Source organism: Aspergillus fischeri, genomic scaffold (genome assembly GCF_000149645.3).
Source record: "Aspergillus fischeri NRRL 181 1099437636264 genomic scaffold, whole genome shotgun sequence".
NCBI classification, from domain to species: Eukaryota; Fungi; Ascomycota; class Eurotiomycetes; order Eurotiales; family Aspergillaceae; genus Aspergillus; species Aspergillus fischeri.
In genome coordinates this window covers 3,347,554-3,366,521 of record NW_001509762.1, presented here as the reverse complement: position 1 = coordinate 3,366,521, position 18,968 = coordinate 3,347,554, and the positions used below count along the sequence as shown (strand labels likewise).

At 50.9% G+C, this 18,968-nt stretch overlaps 4 protein-coding genes across 4 annotated transcripts; 2 read left to right on the top strand and 2 right to left on the bottom strand.

Annotated features, from left to right (window-relative positions):
• Nucleotides 1–7,692: 7,692 nt before the first annotated feature.
• NFIA_083590 (KilA-N domain-containing protein) lies at nt 7,693–11,287 on the top strand (the record flags this gene model as incomplete). The annotated part of the gene is made up of 5 exons (XM_001260303.1): nt 7,693–7,809; nt 8,768–9,494; nt 9,552–9,746; nt 9,799–9,931; nt 9,982–11,287. The coding sequence occupies 5 exons, from the start codon at nt 7,693–7,695 to the stop codon at nt 11,285–11,287; spliced, it is 2,478 nt and encodes an 825-aa protein (XP_001260304.1).
• A 646-nt stretch (nt 11,288–11,933) lies between these two features.
• NFIA_083580 (uncharacterized protein) lies at nt 11,934–12,862 on the top strand (the record flags this gene model as incomplete). Its single annotated transcript, XM_001260302.1, has 2 exons — nt 11,934–12,694; nt 12,757–12,862. 2 exons carry the CDS (start codon nt 11,934–11,936, stop codon nt 12,860–12,862), a joined length of 867 nt encoding a protein of 288 aa, XP_001260303.1.
• Nucleotides 12,863–13,196: 334 nt separating this feature from the next.
• On the bottom strand, nt 13,197–15,472 carry NFIA_083570 (DUF803 domain membrane protein; the record flags this gene model as incomplete). The annotated part of the gene is made up of 2 exons (XM_001260301.1): nt 13,197–14,648; nt 14,699–15,472. The coding sequence occupies 2 exons, from the start codon at nt 15,470–15,472 to the stop codon at nt 13,197–13,199; spliced, it is 2,226 nt and encodes a 741-aa protein (XP_001260302.1).
• A 931-nt stretch (nt 15,473–16,403) lies between these two features.
• On the bottom strand, nt 16,404–18,369 carry NFIA_083560 (putative Patatin-like serine hydrolase; the record flags this gene model as incomplete). Its single annotated transcript, XM_001260300.1, has 3 exons — nt 16,404–17,625; nt 17,677–18,253; nt 18,303–18,369. The coding sequence occupies 3 exons, from the start codon at nt 18,367–18,369 to the stop codon at nt 16,404–16,406; spliced, it is 1,866 nt and encodes a 621-aa protein (XP_001260301.1).
• Between the last annotated feature and the right edge of the window lie 599 nt (nt 18,370–18,968).

Here is an 18,968-nt window from a genome sequence, read left to right as displayed (position 1 = left end):
GGTAGGTATCCTTGCAAAGGTAGATACAAGTTGTAAACTTCCAGTACCACAAAGTATCTAGATACAGCTATTCCTTTCTGCACTGTACCTGCCGATACAGAGTGCAGGTAGACACGGAGTACTAAATCCGAGGTAAATTCCTGCAGGACGCACATTGCGGGCCAAGAACTGCTGTCTGCGAGCTAATCCGAAACCTTCGCTTCTAGGCCACCCGTTGGCTTTGCTAGCTTCGCTGCAGCATTTGGGTACTGGCGTTCATTCAGTTTGGATCCGGATTTGGTCTTGGATAGGTTGTCAGGTCGTTAGGTTAGCTACGGAGGTTGGAGTGCACGGCAGCTGCAAGGTACAGCCGTCGCTACTGTGAGTACTCGGGCAGTTTGGTTTGGGCGATCATTATTCCCCATTGCTGCAATTAGTGGTATTGATAATGTAAAATGAAATTGTGAGCGTGACTCTGATTGACATTATGATTGGCCAAAGGTGCTGCTCAGAGGTGTTCCTCACTCATGAGTAAAGGTACCTGGTACCTTTAGTCATGTTCCGGACAATTGAGTGTGCCGATTTAACCCGCTCCTTGTCTGTGCCAAAAGAACTACGGAGTCCGGAGGAGATAGGTGACAAGGAAACTAGGAAATTGACTAGTTCAGACCAGTCCATGAATAAGTTCCGTATTGTCCAGGTCATAGCATGGAGCACTAGTCCAACACACTTTTGATTGGCCACTAATTAGATTGTAATTTGCAGGGTTGCAAACATCACAGCTGCAACCAGGATCCTGAGCGCCGAAATCCGCATTGGTCTTACCTGATTGTCACCGCATTTGCGGATTCCGTCCTAGCGCTGTGGCGGATAACTGGATGACATTGGTCCTTGACAGCTGGCCGGCGGACTAGAGCCACTACTAGACTTATGACTAGAGCCCTGACCGTCTGAAGATCCAGGCGGTTGAGGCTGGCTTTTATCCATGGTTGCGCTGCGGAACCTAAAGCATCCAGCTAGTTTGGCTAATGAAGTTAGTGAGCGGGGTCAGGATTGGACAGGCCCGAGCTCCTAAGCCCTGACTCCAGACAATGGAACTACCTCATGGATGAGAAAACTCCGCAGGCGCCTATGCTCTTTTCCATCAACCTATGATTGGTTCTGTCCCTACGCAGTTCCAAGGTTTCTTTATTTCAGGAGATTGCAGCGGGCCCCAAGCAAATGGATCATACGACGGACTCACAGAGACCATTATTCACTACTATGGACCTCGGACTTGTGGTATGGATAGGAATAGGAGCTACAGCACCCCACAGGGATCTGCTGTATGTACTGCGGCTGCGGGAGTCGGGCCGTCGTCCGCAGCATGTCTGCTATCGCCACGGTAGATCATCACATCTTCATCACAATAGTCATGGTGCTACTCTCCTTCTGAATTATTTGTCATGTCGAAGACAATATAATTTGCAGTGGGATCTAAGAGAAGTTGTAGTCTATAATGGCTCAACCCAGAGAAGAAAAGGACCTGCAGGCACACTGGAAGCATATGTCATCGTTGACATATATTAAGTGAACGAGACTTATGCACATAGATTCGACATGCATCGAACCGGCACGGTTCCTTGTGTCGAGTGCATAAGCATTGCTGGATGCTAGATATGAGCTGATTCCTTGTCTTGAGACAAGCAGAACCTGAAGAATCCATCAGGTCGGCATACGGACGACTTCTCTTTTCGTGACCAACAAAAATCGTCCGCGGATTCCTTCCGATCCTGCTTTGGTAGTATCTTTCTGAAGCAGCATGCGTAGAATGGCTAGCCTGTTTAGGTGCTACATCGCTCAGTAGTAATGATTTCCTCTACCAGGTGTTCATTACCAGCTGAATAGGCTCATGTATGGAGTTATGCTATGGTACCATATGAGTGGCACCCAGAGCTTTAAGGGAAGACGCCAGAATGCTGGCGGCGAAATGGTAAACCCGGATCCGGTTGATTCTATACAATCAGACATTTCCTTCACATCACCGTGTCTATAGTTTTGACTGGACGGATGAGTAAGGATGAAGCTGATTAGAAGAGCGGGGTTGATTCAATGCGTCACAGAACTGTGGTGGGGTCAGAGTCTCAGAGTCTGACCTGAGCCTGGAGGATCAATCACGATCACTGTCACACTTTGTCATTACGCACAAGTCGGTATCCGTATGTAGGCCGTATTGACCTAGCCATTTTGGTACTAGCTTGTTCATCGCCCCACCTCAGGCAAGGGGTTGAGAGTTGCTCCAAGAAGAGTCGTCTTGGCCTATCAATCTTCCTTTTCCCTCCTGTCAGCCGAGCATGGGACAGCTGGAATGAGAGGACCTGTCCAACTGACTTTGCTTGACGTCGACCAGAAGTATATCTTAAGAAGCGGTGAGGCCTTGACTGATGCTTCGCTTAGTCGTTGTGCTTACCGCAATATCGCCCTTGCGCTTGTTGAAGATAGCAAGATTACTATCATATGGTACAATTTCCACTGAATATTGTGGCGGCGACGGGGCGAGAACGAACCCGAGCTTCTTAGCCCCGTAGGCTGACGAAGGATAGAGAACCTGCTCTAGGCACTATTGCAACAGGACGGTGTAGACAGAGAGGCCAAAGGATGTGAAACTCGATACTCCGTAGTATTGATTCAGTTGACTCTCAATGGATTTGGAATTTGCTACTCAGACTCCCCAAGGTAGTAGGCAACAGAATACTTACTATGGAATAGCGGCATAAATCGTATTTTCCTGTTCAAGAATCCTGACCGATATTGACTCCGTAAAGGGTCGGTTGAAAACGCTATCTCACGCGGAGAATTACTACGAACATTTAATTTGACAGAAGTCAGGAAGTCGATGGAGACTTTGGGCTGGATCGTGGACGTGTCATGGGGTTGGGCTGGGTGCCCTTGACCGACTTTGTAGGTTCTGATACATCGAACGACGCTCAGCATTCTGGAAAACAGACGCGGTATCCGTAGAATCTTCCAATGAGGGAACTAGTTGATTCATGCGTCGATTCTCACTCGACTATTGCTGGAGATTGATATGATCGGATCCGATTATGTTGAAATTCGAGATTTACTTTGGAATAATCTACGGTAATTCCTGGTCACTTGCTAAACCATACACCAGTACTTAGCTGAACAGTGCACTGTAGGTCACTGATGATGATCGAACAGGCAAGCCTGACACGGGCCTCTCTTCAGCGAGGTTGACAGATACCTACTCCCATGATAGCATGAAATTATGGACTTGGATCGACTGTCCTCGCGCGCCACCGCCGGCTTTCGTGGTGCTTTCTCGACCAGTGGTTCCATCCCTGCTATCTGTACCGATCCCTGTCATCTCGCTCATCCTGGCTGGCTTCTTCTTCTCTTGCAGCCTCTTGTGCAACATGGTCCTTTTTCACTTGCTGACATATTTCTCTTTTCTTTTTCTGTTTTGGTTTTGAAAAGGGCTCCTCTTAATTGCCTCATGTTTGATACATTCACTAAACTAGTATCGACTACTCCGTACAAAGTACTCTTGTCAGAAAACAGTGGAGACTGAAGAATGGGTCTGGAATGTTGGAGGATTCGAGTTTGACCATCTTACCCAACCTCAACACTCAAGACTCGATAATCACAGCTCTTTTCTTTTTAATCATTGTGTCAGAAATCACAATCCAATTGTCTTTGCTAACTAGTAATCAAGCTGTCTCGCTTCCATTACCTTCCTTCTTCCATTCTTTCTTTCTTTAGGTTTGTATCTGGCGGGCCCGCAGTCCGCACCCTAACGCCCTCCAGATCGACCCGAAGCCTAATTCCTCTGATACACACTGTCGCCCACACGAATAGATACCTAGATCGTTAGTGGACTGGCTAGCAGGATTGTGGATGACGCCATGGCCAATGGGTTCCTCTAGCCCCGAGACGGATCCACTTGGCCGGAAGCTACTCATCGTTGGCGTTCTCTAGTCCGCTCGTGGAGCCCCTTGTAAACAGCTCGTAAGCCTCGTATTGAAATCGGGCATTCCGTGCAATGTGGGTTTGCAAGTGCCAAAGCGATGCTGACAGAGGTGAAAGTCGCTCTGGAAAATCAAATTGATGTCCTCGGTGTTCCGCGGGTGTTATCATCGTAAAGATGAATGCGTATGAGCCGGTGGAGCATTGACGTGAGGTTCGTGGATCGTTGGGTCTGTACCGAACGCTTCTTGCTTCTCTACATCATACATGACCGTAGTTTGGTGCTATCTTCTATGATCCACCGCCGTTTAGACTTGCGGAAATCTTGCAGCTGTCTTATTTGCATCTCTCACTATCGAGGTTCGACATGATCGTACAGTAGTTAGGAGTACTAGTTGCAACTTGCAACCCGTCTAATCTTTCTTGCGTTGACTATCGAGCTTTAGCTCATTCCGACAGCACCACTTGGCGCCAGGACTGCTTGCGTCAAGCTTTCATCTCGATCAGCGCATTGCAGTTATTACAGTTGCATGGTTCTTTATCTTTATTACTTCGTAATGGTAGCGAATTCCCTCTTAGTTGACGAATTACTGATCGGTGGTGTTGCTTGGGTGGGGCCTGATGCTCTCGTGGCGAAGACATCTGCAACATTGAGACATCCTGTCAATAAAGTAACCATGGTTCATCTGGCTGATTTGAAGTCTGGAGTATTCGTAAGAAAGCAAATGTCTTCTCTCAAAGTCAAGGACTGCAATACAACAGGTCCAAGGATCATGGCTTAATGTTCTGTCAACGATTTGTCAGAAGGTCTTGACATTTCAATCCCGAGCGACGAAAATCTTCAAAGAAAGATATATGATTAAAAAAAGAAATGAAAAGGAATGAATAATTTCGCTCAGGATTTGGATTGGACCACGGATCGTCCGCCAAGAACGATCCAGCATCATCCTAGCATTGCAGGACGATCGAATTACTTACAGTAACACGATCGATCCCAACACTTTGCTCTGGGGATAGCGGATAGCCTGTGCAGTATTGATTTCAAATTGCTATCCTCAATCATTACCTACTAGGTAATTTGGCGGACAAGAGGAATAGATACAGGTCAATATACTTATGATTTGAAATTTTTCTGTTAGCTTAACTGACCCCCGTCGGAAGTTACGTACATGGATAATCCCTGATGTTTATGAAGCTGAAGTAACGACATGGTGTTTTAAATTATTATATTATCCGCCCCTCAACAGCTCATTCCTCTTGAATCCAAGAATTGATCCCGGGGCTGATTTGCAGTGCGTGAGTTGTTTTAATCGTTGCCCGACCCTGCAGAAACAGACGTTGTTCATTTCCTTGAACAATCATCATCACCGTCTTCGGCAGCCTTCCATAACTCAAGCCAGCTCTTGAAACAGGTATTTTAGCTTTATTTTTATTTATATCTTTTTGTCCATTTTTCTTTTAATTTGCTGTGCTCATTATTACCATCTATTTTCCTGCAAACCTCACTGCCACCTGCTGTTTTGATGTACCAAATTTATCCTCCCTCCCTCTCGGGCCAATCGCTGTAGCCGAGTCCGCAAGAGAGCGCTTCAGCAAAGATCATCATCCTCTTTAACCCAAACGGTCGTTGCTTTCTGGAGACGTGTTTAGCTTATCCGGCCGGCGGTGGTCCTTGCTTCGTGGCGGTTCTGCGAGTGAGGATCATTCTTCTCTCTCTCTGTGGTTGTATTTCTCTGCCTGTCTGTCTGAGCTTGACACCCAGCATTGGGCTTGGGGTTCTGTCATTCTAGACTCTGAAGCCTGCCACAGCAAGGTAAGAGAAGGATCAAGCCTACCAGTACCAAGAGGCGGAGAAGAACCAGCAGATCCCGTTCCCACGGTGTATCGGCCCTTCTGCCAAAAAAGACGCACGGTCTTCTACCCAGAAGATCCTATTCCCATCGTCGACTCTTAGCCGATCCACATCTTCTTTATTATTGTTATTTATTACAACTCTTTTTTCCCTTTTTTCTTTTTGGTCCTGCCTGGTATTTGCTATTATCCCCATTTCCTTTGATTGCTAAATTATTGTCTTTATATCACGACTTTTTTTTTTTTTTTTTCAATTTCTGTCTCATTATCTCACTTAATCTTCGTAACCCCTTCCGGACTAACTCCTTAGCAATTTTTCTTGACTTTTTTTTTATTTTTATTTTTTTTATTACCACTGATTAGATGGATTTTTCTGATTTATCATTGTCCAAGAACCAGGCCAACTAAGCGGTAGTTTGTTGACGGACCGTCGAGTGATCCACAAGTGCCCGCCCTGTCTCTGCTCTGCTTCTCCAGCACCGAAGGATCAAGGATCCATACCCGGTCGGGGGTCCTTAGATAAACGAACGGAAGCGTCGCATCAGCAGAAAGTGTAGAGAAACATTTTGCAACACCCAAAGTTGCCTTGCAGCTACCTTACTCTTACCTTCCCGTGCAGCAGCAGTCTTGTCCAGCCTACTGTCTGTCTGCGATAGAATCATCTTGTCATTACACACGTGTTCTTGGTATGTTGACGTTTCTGTTCCTGCTACTTTACTGCGATGCCTACTATTCTCTTATTTGCGTCCATTGATTGTACTGTCACCGACCTCCTGCCTTGCTGTTGTTATTTCCTGTCTCCTGTGGTTTGACTCGGCTGGAAAGTTGAGTTTATTCCTCAGTGACCCTTCTTTCGATCGAAGGATACATCGGATTACAACCAGTCTCCGCCATTGCTTGGTGCGTGAACGGGTATCCAAAGCTAGACTGAAGGTTCCTGTGCCGGCTGGACTGGCTACCCCTAGAATCCTTCGGTTCGATATTCGAAGGCTGTCATTGTCATTATTGCCTATGGACTTCTTCTATAGTTCTATTGCACACCCAGAATAACCTTCTTCGTCCTGATCCCCTTGTCTGAGATTGATCCACCCTGTCTTCGTTCCCCTCTATTTTACCTCGCAGCTTCTTCCTCTCTGTTTTCTTCTTCCCCTTCCGACCTATTTCCTCCCAAGCCTCTTTTGGCTAGAAGACCGCCAGCCTCCCACTAAAACGCGGAAGCTCAGCGGCTGCCGCCCCCTCTCTTCGCCCTTTCTTCCCCTCCCCAACCCAAGTTTACACAATAAACCTCGCTACCAACCTTCCCCTCCGCTCGGCCCATCCATTGATTGATTTATTCATGGTTGATGATTCTCGTTCTATGGGTGTTAGCTTACCTCTGATCTAAGGTTCCCTGCCCAGCTCGTACCGTACATGCATGCATACATTCTATACACCACGCATGCAAACAATATTACCTACCCTAGGACATTGAAGCTCCAAGGCAAGACAAGAGAATAATAACCTAGACCAAAAGGGAAGAAAAAAAGAAAAAAGAGAGACTGAGAGCGAAAAGTTGGTACGCATAGCCCTACAATCACCTCTATTATTTTCTTTCTTTTTTTTCCCTTTTATTATTTATTTTTTCCCTTCCTTTTTCTTTCCTAACCAACCCTTCTCTTCCACTTTTTTTCCGCACTCCAACCGACCTGTCTCACAGCTGCTGCGACCTATTAGGCTTAGCCTCAAAAGGTCTAGTCCAGTCTTATCCTGCGTTTGCTGTACTACCAGTACCAGTCTACACCCTCTCTCCATTATTACCTTTACCTATTATTTCTACGTACCAAGACTGGAACTATCACTCCCCCAGCCTCCACTTTTCCGTACATGATCTCCCCGTCTGCCTGACCTCTTCTTTCTATGGGTCCTATGTCCTATGTGCAAATGCAAATCAATCATTCTTTGCCTCCCACCGCCTTCGAGCCTCGTCTTCCACTTCCATTCTGGTTTGATCTTCCCAATCTGGACCGTCTGAGAGTTTGTCCTTCGATTTTCCCTCTTTTCCTCTTATATTTGCCGCCGGAAATACAGGGTCTTCTCATTTTCATTTTTCATTTTTGCTTTTTCCCTTTTTCTTAATTTGATTTTATCCTGCGCCAGTCTCCCTTTGCCGCGTCGTCACCGTACCATCCCTTCCGTTTGATGGCTCCTATACATACCTACAGGATCCCGTCTTGGTCTTCTCATCTCAACCACTCTGCTTCCATGCTTCCATGCTTGACATCTTCTTTTTCTGCATGACCATGTTAATGACCTGAATGCTTTGCTTACTCTACTTCTGCGATTATCGTTAGACTGCTCTGACTCCACTGTCGATCCGTCGAGCGGTATCTCTGACCTGCAACGAGCTATCGCGAACTTCCCCTCCTGATAGACACCGTATATCCGACTCGGCATACAACATTGTGGGTTTATAAGAAGCAGTGTTTCGACGTTAGATGCTGGAACTTCGCGTCGCCCCTCACATCCCTATATTTACGATTTGAATGAGACCCATGATTGCCTGCTACTGATCTGGTTGAGCGAGTTTTGTTGACCAATCTGCGATCCGTTTTTCGTCTCGCTTCCCCCTCCGTGCTGTCTTGTTCGTGTCGATCCCAAAAAACTACACACCTCTTGTCGAAGAAAAGTTTGTGGATGTAGATTTCTGTCAGTACACACTGCATAGCGATTTCCTCTGTCCAGCGACGGTCTTGAAACATTTCACGCTTACGACGTTCGACGACCTTCCACGATTGATTATTGCATTGCCTGCACCGCACGCATTTTTGAATTTCACGAAGCCTTCGTGAGAATCGACTTTTTCATTTGTTTCTTACGAAAACGGTCTTTCTGACGCGGACATCACACCTGATATCCGTGATCTCTACAACAAAACAACGGAAATATACACGCAGGAAGCAAAAATCTCATACGGCACGCCGGACGCTCATAGTTCGACGTTCCTAGTGCTCCTTTGCCACTACACTTTCAACCCGTTACCCATCAAACCGAAAAGCTGGAGCTACCGTCGATCTCCCAGGTCCACACAAGAGGTCCTGTTGATATCCCTTGGTACAACCACCACGCAGCGGAACGACCTTTGTTGTCTGGTGACAAACTTCCGGCGCTCAGTCTTCCCACGGCCTCGCAGCCGATCGTCTCGGGCCAGTCCTACAGGGCTAGCTACGAAGAGTCGGCTCCGGGTTCGACCAGCTCAAGCGCTCGGACAAGCCTATCGTCCGGCACCGCACCGACCATCAGCGAGGCCAGAACTCCGCCGTCTGTTGACCTTGTGGCTGGTGGACACGGCCGTCTCTCCCTGGAATCTTCCGCCTCGCAGGATTACACGGTTGCGCAGAATCAGGTGAGCGACAGCTATTACCCGAATCCGACCCCTCTGGGCAGCATGAACCAAACGCAACCTTACATGGACGTCCACTCGTCGCATCTCTCATCTGCGCAGCCGTACGCTTCTCAAGCGGCGACGGCAGGAGCGATGGCCCACTATCCGCAATATCACCAACAACCGCCTGTCCTGCAGCCAGCCTCGACCTACGGTCCTGCCAGCTCTTACTCGCAATATGCCTATCCCAGCGGTGTTGCCTCGTCCCAGGCCGCGCCACCCCCGCCATCAACATCGATGAGCAGCCAGGTTCCTGCTCAGTTGCTGCCTTTGCCCGGTAAGCTTCTGGGCCTTTTTACTTGCTATGCTTTCGTGTACTAACTTCCTCTAGCAGTCAACAGCCACACCGTAACAGCGCCGGGTTATGGCAACACCACAGGAACGCCGATGCAAGGGTTCGTCTATGATACCACTGGACAGTTGGCGCCCCCGGGTGCCAAGCCGCGAGTCACTGCCACCTTGTGGGAGGATGAAGGGAGCCTCTGTTATCAGGTAGAAGCTAAGGGAGTCTGTGTTGCGCGCAGAGAAGGTAAGCATCTGAATCGTCACGACGGCCGGTCAAGATTATTAACAATGAATAGACAACCACATGATCAACGGTACGAAGCTTCTCAACGTGGCTGGTATGACTAGAGGTCGTCGGGACGGTATCCTCAAGAGCGAGAAGGTCCGCCATGTTGTGAAGATTGGCCCTATGCACCTGAAGGGAGTGTGGTATGTCTTATTTATGATATTATGGTCAAGGGTAACGCTAACAAATGCAGGATCCCTTTTGAGCGCGCTTTGGAGTTCGCCAACAAGGAAAAGATCACTGATCTGCTCTACCCCTTGTTCGTGCACAATATCGGTGGTTTGCTTTACCATCCGACAAACCAGACTCGGACGAATATGGTCGTGCAGGAATCGCAACAACGGCGGTTGGAGGGCCCACCGTCCGCGCGAACCCCCCAAGCCTCTCAGCCGCCAGCTCTGCACCACCATCACTCCATGCAGACCTCCATTCCTTCCCAAATGCCTCAGCCGCCTACGATGTCATCGCAGCCTGGTGCTCGTCCTCCGCTGGACCGAGCACATACGTTTCCCACTCCACCCGCCAGCGCCTCGAGTCTCATGGGCTTGTCAAACCAGAGTAGCTCGTATGACTGGAATAACCAAGGCATGAACTCTGGAGTACCAAACACTCAGCCATTGTCAATCGATACCACTTTGAGCAACACGCGGTCGATGCCCACGACTCCAGCGACGACGCCTCCCGGCAACAACTTGCAAGGCATGCAATCGTATCAGAGCCAATCGGGGTATGACACTTCGAAACCATACTACTCGACTGCTCCTTCGTCGCACCCGCACTATGCTCCACAGCATTCTCTGTCACAGTATGGTCAGACGATGCCGCCTCATTCTTACATCAAGAATGAGATGGCACCACCGGCGGGACGGGCCCCGGGAGGACAGTCGGAGACTGAAACTTCTGATGTCAAGCCTGCGGACCGGTACTCACAGAGCAATGGACACGTTGCTACTGGCGCGGGCGAGTCTGGCCCTGAGCACGAGTCGGACTACGTGCCGCACGACCATACGGGCTACGGCGCCCCTCGGAGTTCCTATACCTATACCACCAACACCTCGGTTGGTAGTCTCGCGGGCGAGCACTCGCAGCTGACAAACGACATCACCGGCTCCCCGCAGCAGAACGGGTCTGGACGTATGACCCCACGCACAGGTGGTGGGCCTCCTCCGCAATGGGCGTCGGGCTACGCGTCTCCTCGACCAACCGCTGCCAGTAGTCTGTATAACATTGTCAGCGACACCCGCGGGTCATCGAACGGAGCTGGCTCAGACAACTACACTGTGGCTTCCAACTCGGCGCCGACATACTCGCTGGGTGGATCGTTGGGATCTGGCAAGCGGGGACGGGAAGACGACGACATGGGCCGGCCGGACAGCCAGGGAGATTACGAAAGCAAGCGCCGACGGACCAATGAAACGACCGTTGGCGGACCGGTTGGCGGAGTGCTGCTAGGACTACAGCCGATGAAAGCCGGAGGTGCCATGCCTCGTCGTCGATGATATGCCATAGACCGAAGACAACTCGAGTAATAGCCGATTTGGCTTCCGACTTTGCATTCGTTTATCTGGTTGTTCAGGGTAAAGAAGGTTAGAAAGGGGACGGGTCCCTCATCCACCGGCGCGTGGGATGAAAGCCTGTGCGGTCTTCAGTAGACCTTGCGTTTTTCTTTTTTTCTCCCCATTTTTTCCATGTTGCGAGGCTTCTTGCCTCTGTTGGGTCATTAATGGTTGCAGCGTGGGCCATCGACGGCCTCTGCATTGATTTCATACTCCGGATGATCAGCGTTATGGTGCCTTTGGGTCATATTGTGGAATGTGCGGTTGTTTTCTGAAAGGATATACTGCGTATTGACGACCATGATGACACGAATTTCCTTGGATGAGTCTTTGTTTCTTTTCACTTATATGGTCCACTCTCCATTCGTCGCATGTAGGGATAGGACAAAATTGATGGGTTATCAGCAGTGCAGTTTGCGTAGATATCCCTTGTTACTCTGTGCTACATTGTAGTTGGAATCTCAGGGTGACTAACCCAAAGCAGAAAAACATCAACATCTGAACCAAGGTTCACTCACTGCCCCTCTTGACTTTTTTATCCTACCTCACTACAACATTACACCTTATAACACTTATCTGGGAATAGAAAATGCCACCAACACCAACAAACCACACGATCTTCGACACATGGAACTCCGCCTCAACAGGCCACCAGCGCGCCGAGAACCCCTACTCGAACACCACCAGCTGGCGCGAAACCCGGCAAGCAAAGCTTGCGATTCAGTTTGCCTCGTCGTCGGGAGACTGCGCGGGCGACACGGGCCCTCCCACTACCCAAACCAACAGCGAAAGTAGAACTGGACGGGAGGAAGGCGAATGGAAATGGCTCTCGGCTGCAGAGGCTACCCGCAACCAGCTCGGATGCAGGGATATCCGGACGATGATGGGGGGGAGCAAGAAGCGTGCTTCTACCTCTGCCTCTACGATCGATGAAGATGACGCAGGTAAATGCAAGAAAGCGAAGACGGAGACGGAGAAGGAGACGGAGAGGGAAATACTCTGTCAAACATCCCCCGAACTCGCAACCAAACCAGAGAATAAACCCCAAGTCGAAGACAAAGACAAAGACAAAGACGGGGGGAGGAAGATCCTCAAAGGAACAAGCATCTACATCAACGGCTCCACAATGCCCCATATCTCAGACCACAGACTCAAATCTTTACTCGTCTCGCACGGCGCGGAGATCGCCATCTCCCTGTCCAGGAAGACCGTCACGCATGTTATCATCGGCAAGCCGAATGGTGGGCCTGCTGGTCATTCCGGAGCGGGGGGAGGACTCGCGGCGGGGAAGTTGCAGAGGGAGATTTCTAGGGGTGGGTGGAGGGGGGTTAAGGTTGTTGGTGTTGAGTGGTAGGTATTTTCCCTTCGGGTTTCTTTCCTTGGATCCAGGCGCAGGGCTAATGAGTGTGCAGGGCGCTGGAGAGTATCAAGGCGGGGAAGAGGCTTTCGGAGGGGCCGTTTGCGATGGATTTGGCGCCTGGTGGGCAGAGGAGTGTGATGGGGATGTTTCGACGGTGATTTCCCTCTATGGTCTGCTTGGTTATGGAGGGTGGTGTTTGGTGTTGGTGGGCATATACCCCGGCGTTTTGGTTTTCAATGACTACGACGAGACGAGTCTACGAGTTTATTGCAATGGTTATACAATTGCATTAACCGCAGTGGATATAGCTGTGGTGCATGATGGCGGCGTTTATACTGTCTTGCTTTGTTCGGTGGTCAGTCTTTGATTTGGAGTATCAGCATATGGACGACATGTCTTTGCAGTGCGTCTATTTATCCAGTTGGCAGTGTCATGTCTATCATCAATCATGGTCATTATCATATCATACATATCATCCATATACAAGCGTCACTAGATAAATGCCCCCCGGTTCGTCGAGGATGGGCTGTCGCCGTGCCCCGACAAAGGACGTCGCCAGCCTCGGCCGTCTGTCCCCCCGGGACTCGTAGGTGACCGGAGCTCAACCCGCATATGCGAGTCCTCACCGGCGATGAAGGGCTCCTCGTCTGGTAACGGTGGCAGCGGATTCGGTCGGGGTCGAGACGAGGATTGCACGGCCCCTGGATCCGCAGTCGCGGTCACGGACCGAGAGGACGGTAACTGCCAGCCGCTTTGCATCTCGGTCGGTGAGGTCTGAGCAGCGTAGCCATAATCATACGCGCCGTGGCCGCCATAGACCACCGAACCATACGGCTCAGGGGCATCCGAGATCGACTCGCTCGACGACGAGTCGATCCGTTCCAGCTTCTCGTGCATATCCCAGTCCTCTCCGGCGACCCGCGAATCCCCTTTCACCAGACCTAGCCGTTCCTCCTCGGTGGCTCCCTTCAGGGCTTGCCTCTCGGCACCGGGAACCAGGTGGCTGCGACGTAGAATGCTGCGAGGCGAATGAGGCGGTGGTTTGGGCGGTTCACTCTCACTCTTCGACCTGATTCGGTTGAAGACTGTGTTGAAAGAAAACTGCCGTTTGGCCGTGTGCGGCGAGGCTTCATGGTCCTGTGTCTCGTCCGCCCACGCAATAGACCGCGAAGTGTCAGTCTGTCCAGAAACTTCGCGCATCCCCGCTCCGTGATAGCTCGTGTCCGAGTTTTTGTTGCCATGCACAGGAGAAACAGTCAGATGGACCGGATCCGTGTGACTGTCCTGGGGATTATAGACCTGATGCCATTGCCCCGGATGCATGATATTCGAGGCTCGCGATCGCAGATCATCCAGGAAAGAACGGTCGCTCTGGCGAGTACTCGGTCTGCGGTCGGGGTGATCGTCGCCAGGAGATTCCGACACACCCAACGGAGTATGAGGATGGCCAGGCGTGCGAGGCCGCGCCATGGTCGGGCCCTGTCCCAGAACGGTCTTGCGTCGCCGCAGACCGTCCCATTCGATGATCTCGTTCTCAGCCGGGGGCTTGAGGTAATCTTCCTGCCTGTCTCGGATATACCGCCGCGCTTCCTCCTCTTCCGTACGACGGCGTGCGGTCGATATGCGTCGGATGATCGCCGCAGCACCACGGATCGAGTCCGCCTTGGGTTCCGTCTCGGGTTCTTCCTGCGCGGCCACCTCTCGAATCTGATCCAAATCGCCTTTGAAGATCGCCGCATCGGGCACATCTTTGGCGGACTTGGACAGCTGCAACAGCACGACGCCCGCGCAGATTTGCAAGAATCCAAGAATGACGGTGGCGATCTGCATGCCGGTGCCTTTGAAACCCTGGAACAACACAGCGGAGGCGACGATGGTCGAACTCGTAAAGAAGACGTAGTAGGTGGGGGTGACTAGGGCGGCGTTGAAGAGGTTCAACGCTTTCTGCGGTGTCAGGTTAGCATAGCACTTGAACCACAGACAAAAGAACATACATTGAGGTAGATAATCTCCGTCAGTAAGGTTGCAACCACAAACACAAGCAACACGTAGAGAAACCACTCCTTAAACTGTGATTTCCCATTGATCTGAGCCAGAATGGCCGCCCCAAGACCCTGCGTGGCCACCACGCTCAACCCACCGATCAAACTGCAGATACTGATGTAGACGAACATGGTCTTCTTGCCATACCGCGGCCCCAGCCAGAGCGCAACAATCGCACAGCCCACGATGACGACACCCGCATACGACAGGAACCCCGGCGCAATGACATAATGTTTCATATCCTGGATATCACCGACGGACGATTGCTCAGGGGCGTTGAGAGCAATCACGACCGATCCGATAATACACGAGAAACAGCCGACCTTGCCCACGAAACTCAGCCGCTCTTTCAGAAAGATCGCCGAGAGAATGGTGGTGATCACAACCGAGAGCGCCCCCAGCGGCGTGACCAAAATCGCATCGACAAACGCATACGCAACGAAATTGCATATCTCCCCGACAATCATGAGGATCATCCCGGACCACCACCAGAAGTTCTTGAGGTATCCGTACCCCTCGCCCGCTTCTTCATTGTATTTGACGTTTGCCTTGAGGAGACCGGTCTTCTTCAGCACGAACGAGGTCCCGATGAAGACACCCGACGAGACGGCCAGCGCAATGCCGACGGCTTTGTATGCGGCGGGACGTTCGCTCGTGGAACTGGAAGCGCCGGACCGGGCGGCGAGGGTCGTGGCATGGGCCACGAGAGAGTGGGAAATTTCCATGGAAATCGTTCAGGGCATAGCACTGCCAGCAGTGTATCAATAACGGGTATGCCGATCCAAGAAACCTTTTGAGCGTATATCTATATGTTGTTGAACAAGACCGTCGTAGCCGCAGTCGTAGTCGTAGTCGTACGAGTCTGACCTTAGGCCATGAATCAATGCAAACTGCTGAATCTAACCACTGAAATTGAACCCGGTTGGATCCCGCACGAGACCAGCGAAAACCTGGCAGTTATCAGGCGCTTCGAGGGTCGATGAACAGGCCCCGGCGGCAAATTAATTAACCAGACTAGCAAAAGTGGAGGATCGGTGGTGGCTGAGGGCCGCGTGGTTTCAGGAATGTCGGGAGGGTCTGATAAGGATTAAGGTAAGGCCACAAGGAAGAGATGCAAGGGAGAGGAATGATAGTATCAAAGAAAAGAGTTTAAGAAACAAGAAAGAACAGATAATAATGAAACACGATGGAAAAGGGTTGCAATTCCATCCGCACAGTCTTGTTTGGAAACGAGGTGATGATGGGCGAGACTCCAACAAAAGAAAAGAAAAAAGAGGCTGGACCAGTCAGTTAGTTCCTCCTAAGACTAAGGTACACTTGCATCTCGACCCACGGCGCTCTCCCACTGTCTCGGAGAATTTGGTACAACTGATGAGAATCGTCCAATTCCCAACCTAAGGATTAGTTCTGATCCATGGTTGTCTCTGATATTTATGGACCATGGCTCTAGTGCGATAAAAATAGTACCGGGGAATGCAACTCCATCATTACAAACAGCAATGCAATAAGATCAATCATTAACTACTTGTCTTCTCTTGGGTATCCACCAGTAGTAAATACATCATAAACCATGGGCCAATGCGAATCCCCAAAATAAACAAAGAACGGTGTAACGCCTCAAGCCAAGTCATATTATCCTATACATGAAGTAATCAATCATCGCACATGATAACTGGGTTTCCGCTGCTTGTTTACCGCTGGAGGAGGCTCATCAACGGGATAAGGGGGCCGGACCTTCCCAGTAGACCCATTCCGACCATGATGCACCATCAAGGGCATCGGCATCAGCGCCTCATTCGCATTATCAGGATACGGAATCGGGGTCTTTGGCGGCACTGGAGGTGGTATGTTACTCTCCTGCACCTGCTCCACGCTCAGCCGAGGCGACGCCATTTGTTGCTGCGAGCCCGGCCGACTCCCATCGCTGTGAGTATAACTGAAGCTACCGCTGGAAACCCGTCCCGACGAAGGATAGACGCCGTCCTGCGGGGTTGGATGCGGTGGTAGCGCGTCCTCGGTAGGAGGGGACGGAACCCGCAAGCCGCTCGACGGAGGCTGATGTGTCATGATGGGTGCAAAGTCGCCAGGTAGCTCAGCGGGCAATTCCACAGCCATGGGATTGGATGGCGGCGGAACGGAAAATACTGGTCCTTGCGAAGTGTAGCTCTGAGGCGAGAATGGCGTATCTTCAGTCGGCTCTGTAGAAGGATCATATCCAGCGGCCGCATGCGCAGCCAGTCGTCGGTGCATGCGCTCGATCTTTGCGAACTTGACCCCGGCATCCATGATGCTTTTCTTGACTTCTGGCTTGGACAGGTAGCGTCGGGTATTGGTGCTGATGTCGGCCAGTCGGTTCCACTCGTTCATGCCAAACTCACCCACGCCAACCTCGACGTTCAGCCGGTAGTAGTTGTCCTTGTTCACTCCGCGCTTGGCCAGGTGAGTGCGAAGCATCTCCTGATGAATCTCCTCGCAACCCTCGATCTTGGCGATCAGTCGTCGTCGCGCCTCGGCAAATGTGCCGAGAGCATCCCCAAAGAAATCTTCCCACCACTCATGCTGCCGATTGTTCGTGCCCGGCGGACGCTTGCCGGTACCCACGCTGATAAACACCCCGATTTCCCGCCCAGGCCACTCGTTGACAGCCGCTTCATCCAGGATCTGCGGTGCCGGATTATATGTACCTGCACCCTCATCGATAAACAGATGCTGTCCGATTTGAATTGGCTTAAACGCCAGACCTGTCGCTGAGGTGGCGCGGCCGGCTTGCCAGATAGTGCAGTTGAATTCGGGAGGAGGCTCTTTACGCGAGTCGTATGATCGCAGCAGCACCGCGGATCCGTTACGGGGGGTGCCTTTGTACAACGCCGTCACGGCACTGATCAGTTAGTACGATCTAGATAGATTTCCCCGACGGGTGTAGACTTACGTCTTTGTCCGATTTTCCCGATTATCGTAGAGCAGAGCATCCGGGTTCCCCCACCGTAGCCCGTTGATGATAGCGGAATGTCGCTGACTGATCGGCGTCGAGGGATGCGAAGCGCCAGACGTGCTGAAACTGCCTCTACTCACGGAGCGCTGCGGAATCGCCGCGGGACTGTATGGCGCGCTGGCGACGGAGCTGCGCGAGCTGGCATTGGGCAGATCATTCCCCTCGGCCTCGAATACCGTATGTTCCCGCACACATTCCCGGATTGCCTCCTCCAATTTAGACGCCTTGAACAAGGTCGAGCGGTAGGGGATGCCGGCGATGGTCTTGTCGGTTTCGAAAACGCGACGGGTCATGCGCACATAGACTTCCTTGCAGGTTTCCAGGTCGAGACGTAGCCGACCCAGCATGAGGGCGATGAGGCCGCCCGTGCCGGTGCCAGCGATGAGGTCGAAGTGGTCGCAGGGTTTGGGGATCTGGTCTCGGCGCGGGGGTTTGCCTTCCGTCTCGACGTAGATGCGGTACATGAGTTCCTGGAGAATGATGAGCATCGAGTATCCTCGAACGCCTCCTCCATCTACTTCGGTCAGTTTTGAACCGCATTCAGATGATGGAGTGCTCCGTACCTAACGACAGAACCCTCAACGGAGGGCCCTTGGTCGTGTCTTTGCGACGTAACGTCACAGTGTCCATGGCGCCGTTTGACGCCGACGCAAAGTCGTATCTCCTAAGAGACGATCACACCAATGTCGAATTTGTGATCCTTGGATGGTTATCGGTCGCAGGAATAAAAAATAAAAATAGAATTTGAGGGTGGGGATGACAGGCGCAGGTGGGATATGGCGGGCGCCTGATCGGTCGAGTCAAGCACGAATGGAACGGCAAGGTGCCTGAGAATCGGCGGATGGAAGATTCGATGCAGATAGTCAGTAGGCAGCAAGATTCCTAGTTTATATCATCAAAAGATGAAATTAATGACCTGAAGTGAAATGGATTATGGATGAAGAGGAATATACGGAGTAATGATGATTCCCAATCTCCAGCTGCTGAAGAAACATGGAGAAGCCCAACAGCGCCAGCTGACTGAGTCCCAGCCAGTCAGAATGTTTCTGGTCAGTAAATCTCTTAATTTGGTCTTTATTCTATCTTCTAATTGACTTATCCATATCTTTCTAGTGTGCCATGTATTCTTCACATTTGTGTGCGAATGGGAATCCCATAATCTGACCTGGTGTGGCTGTGCACTGCGTCATTGAGGCTGTGCTCTACGTAATAGTGTCATAACTACGGAG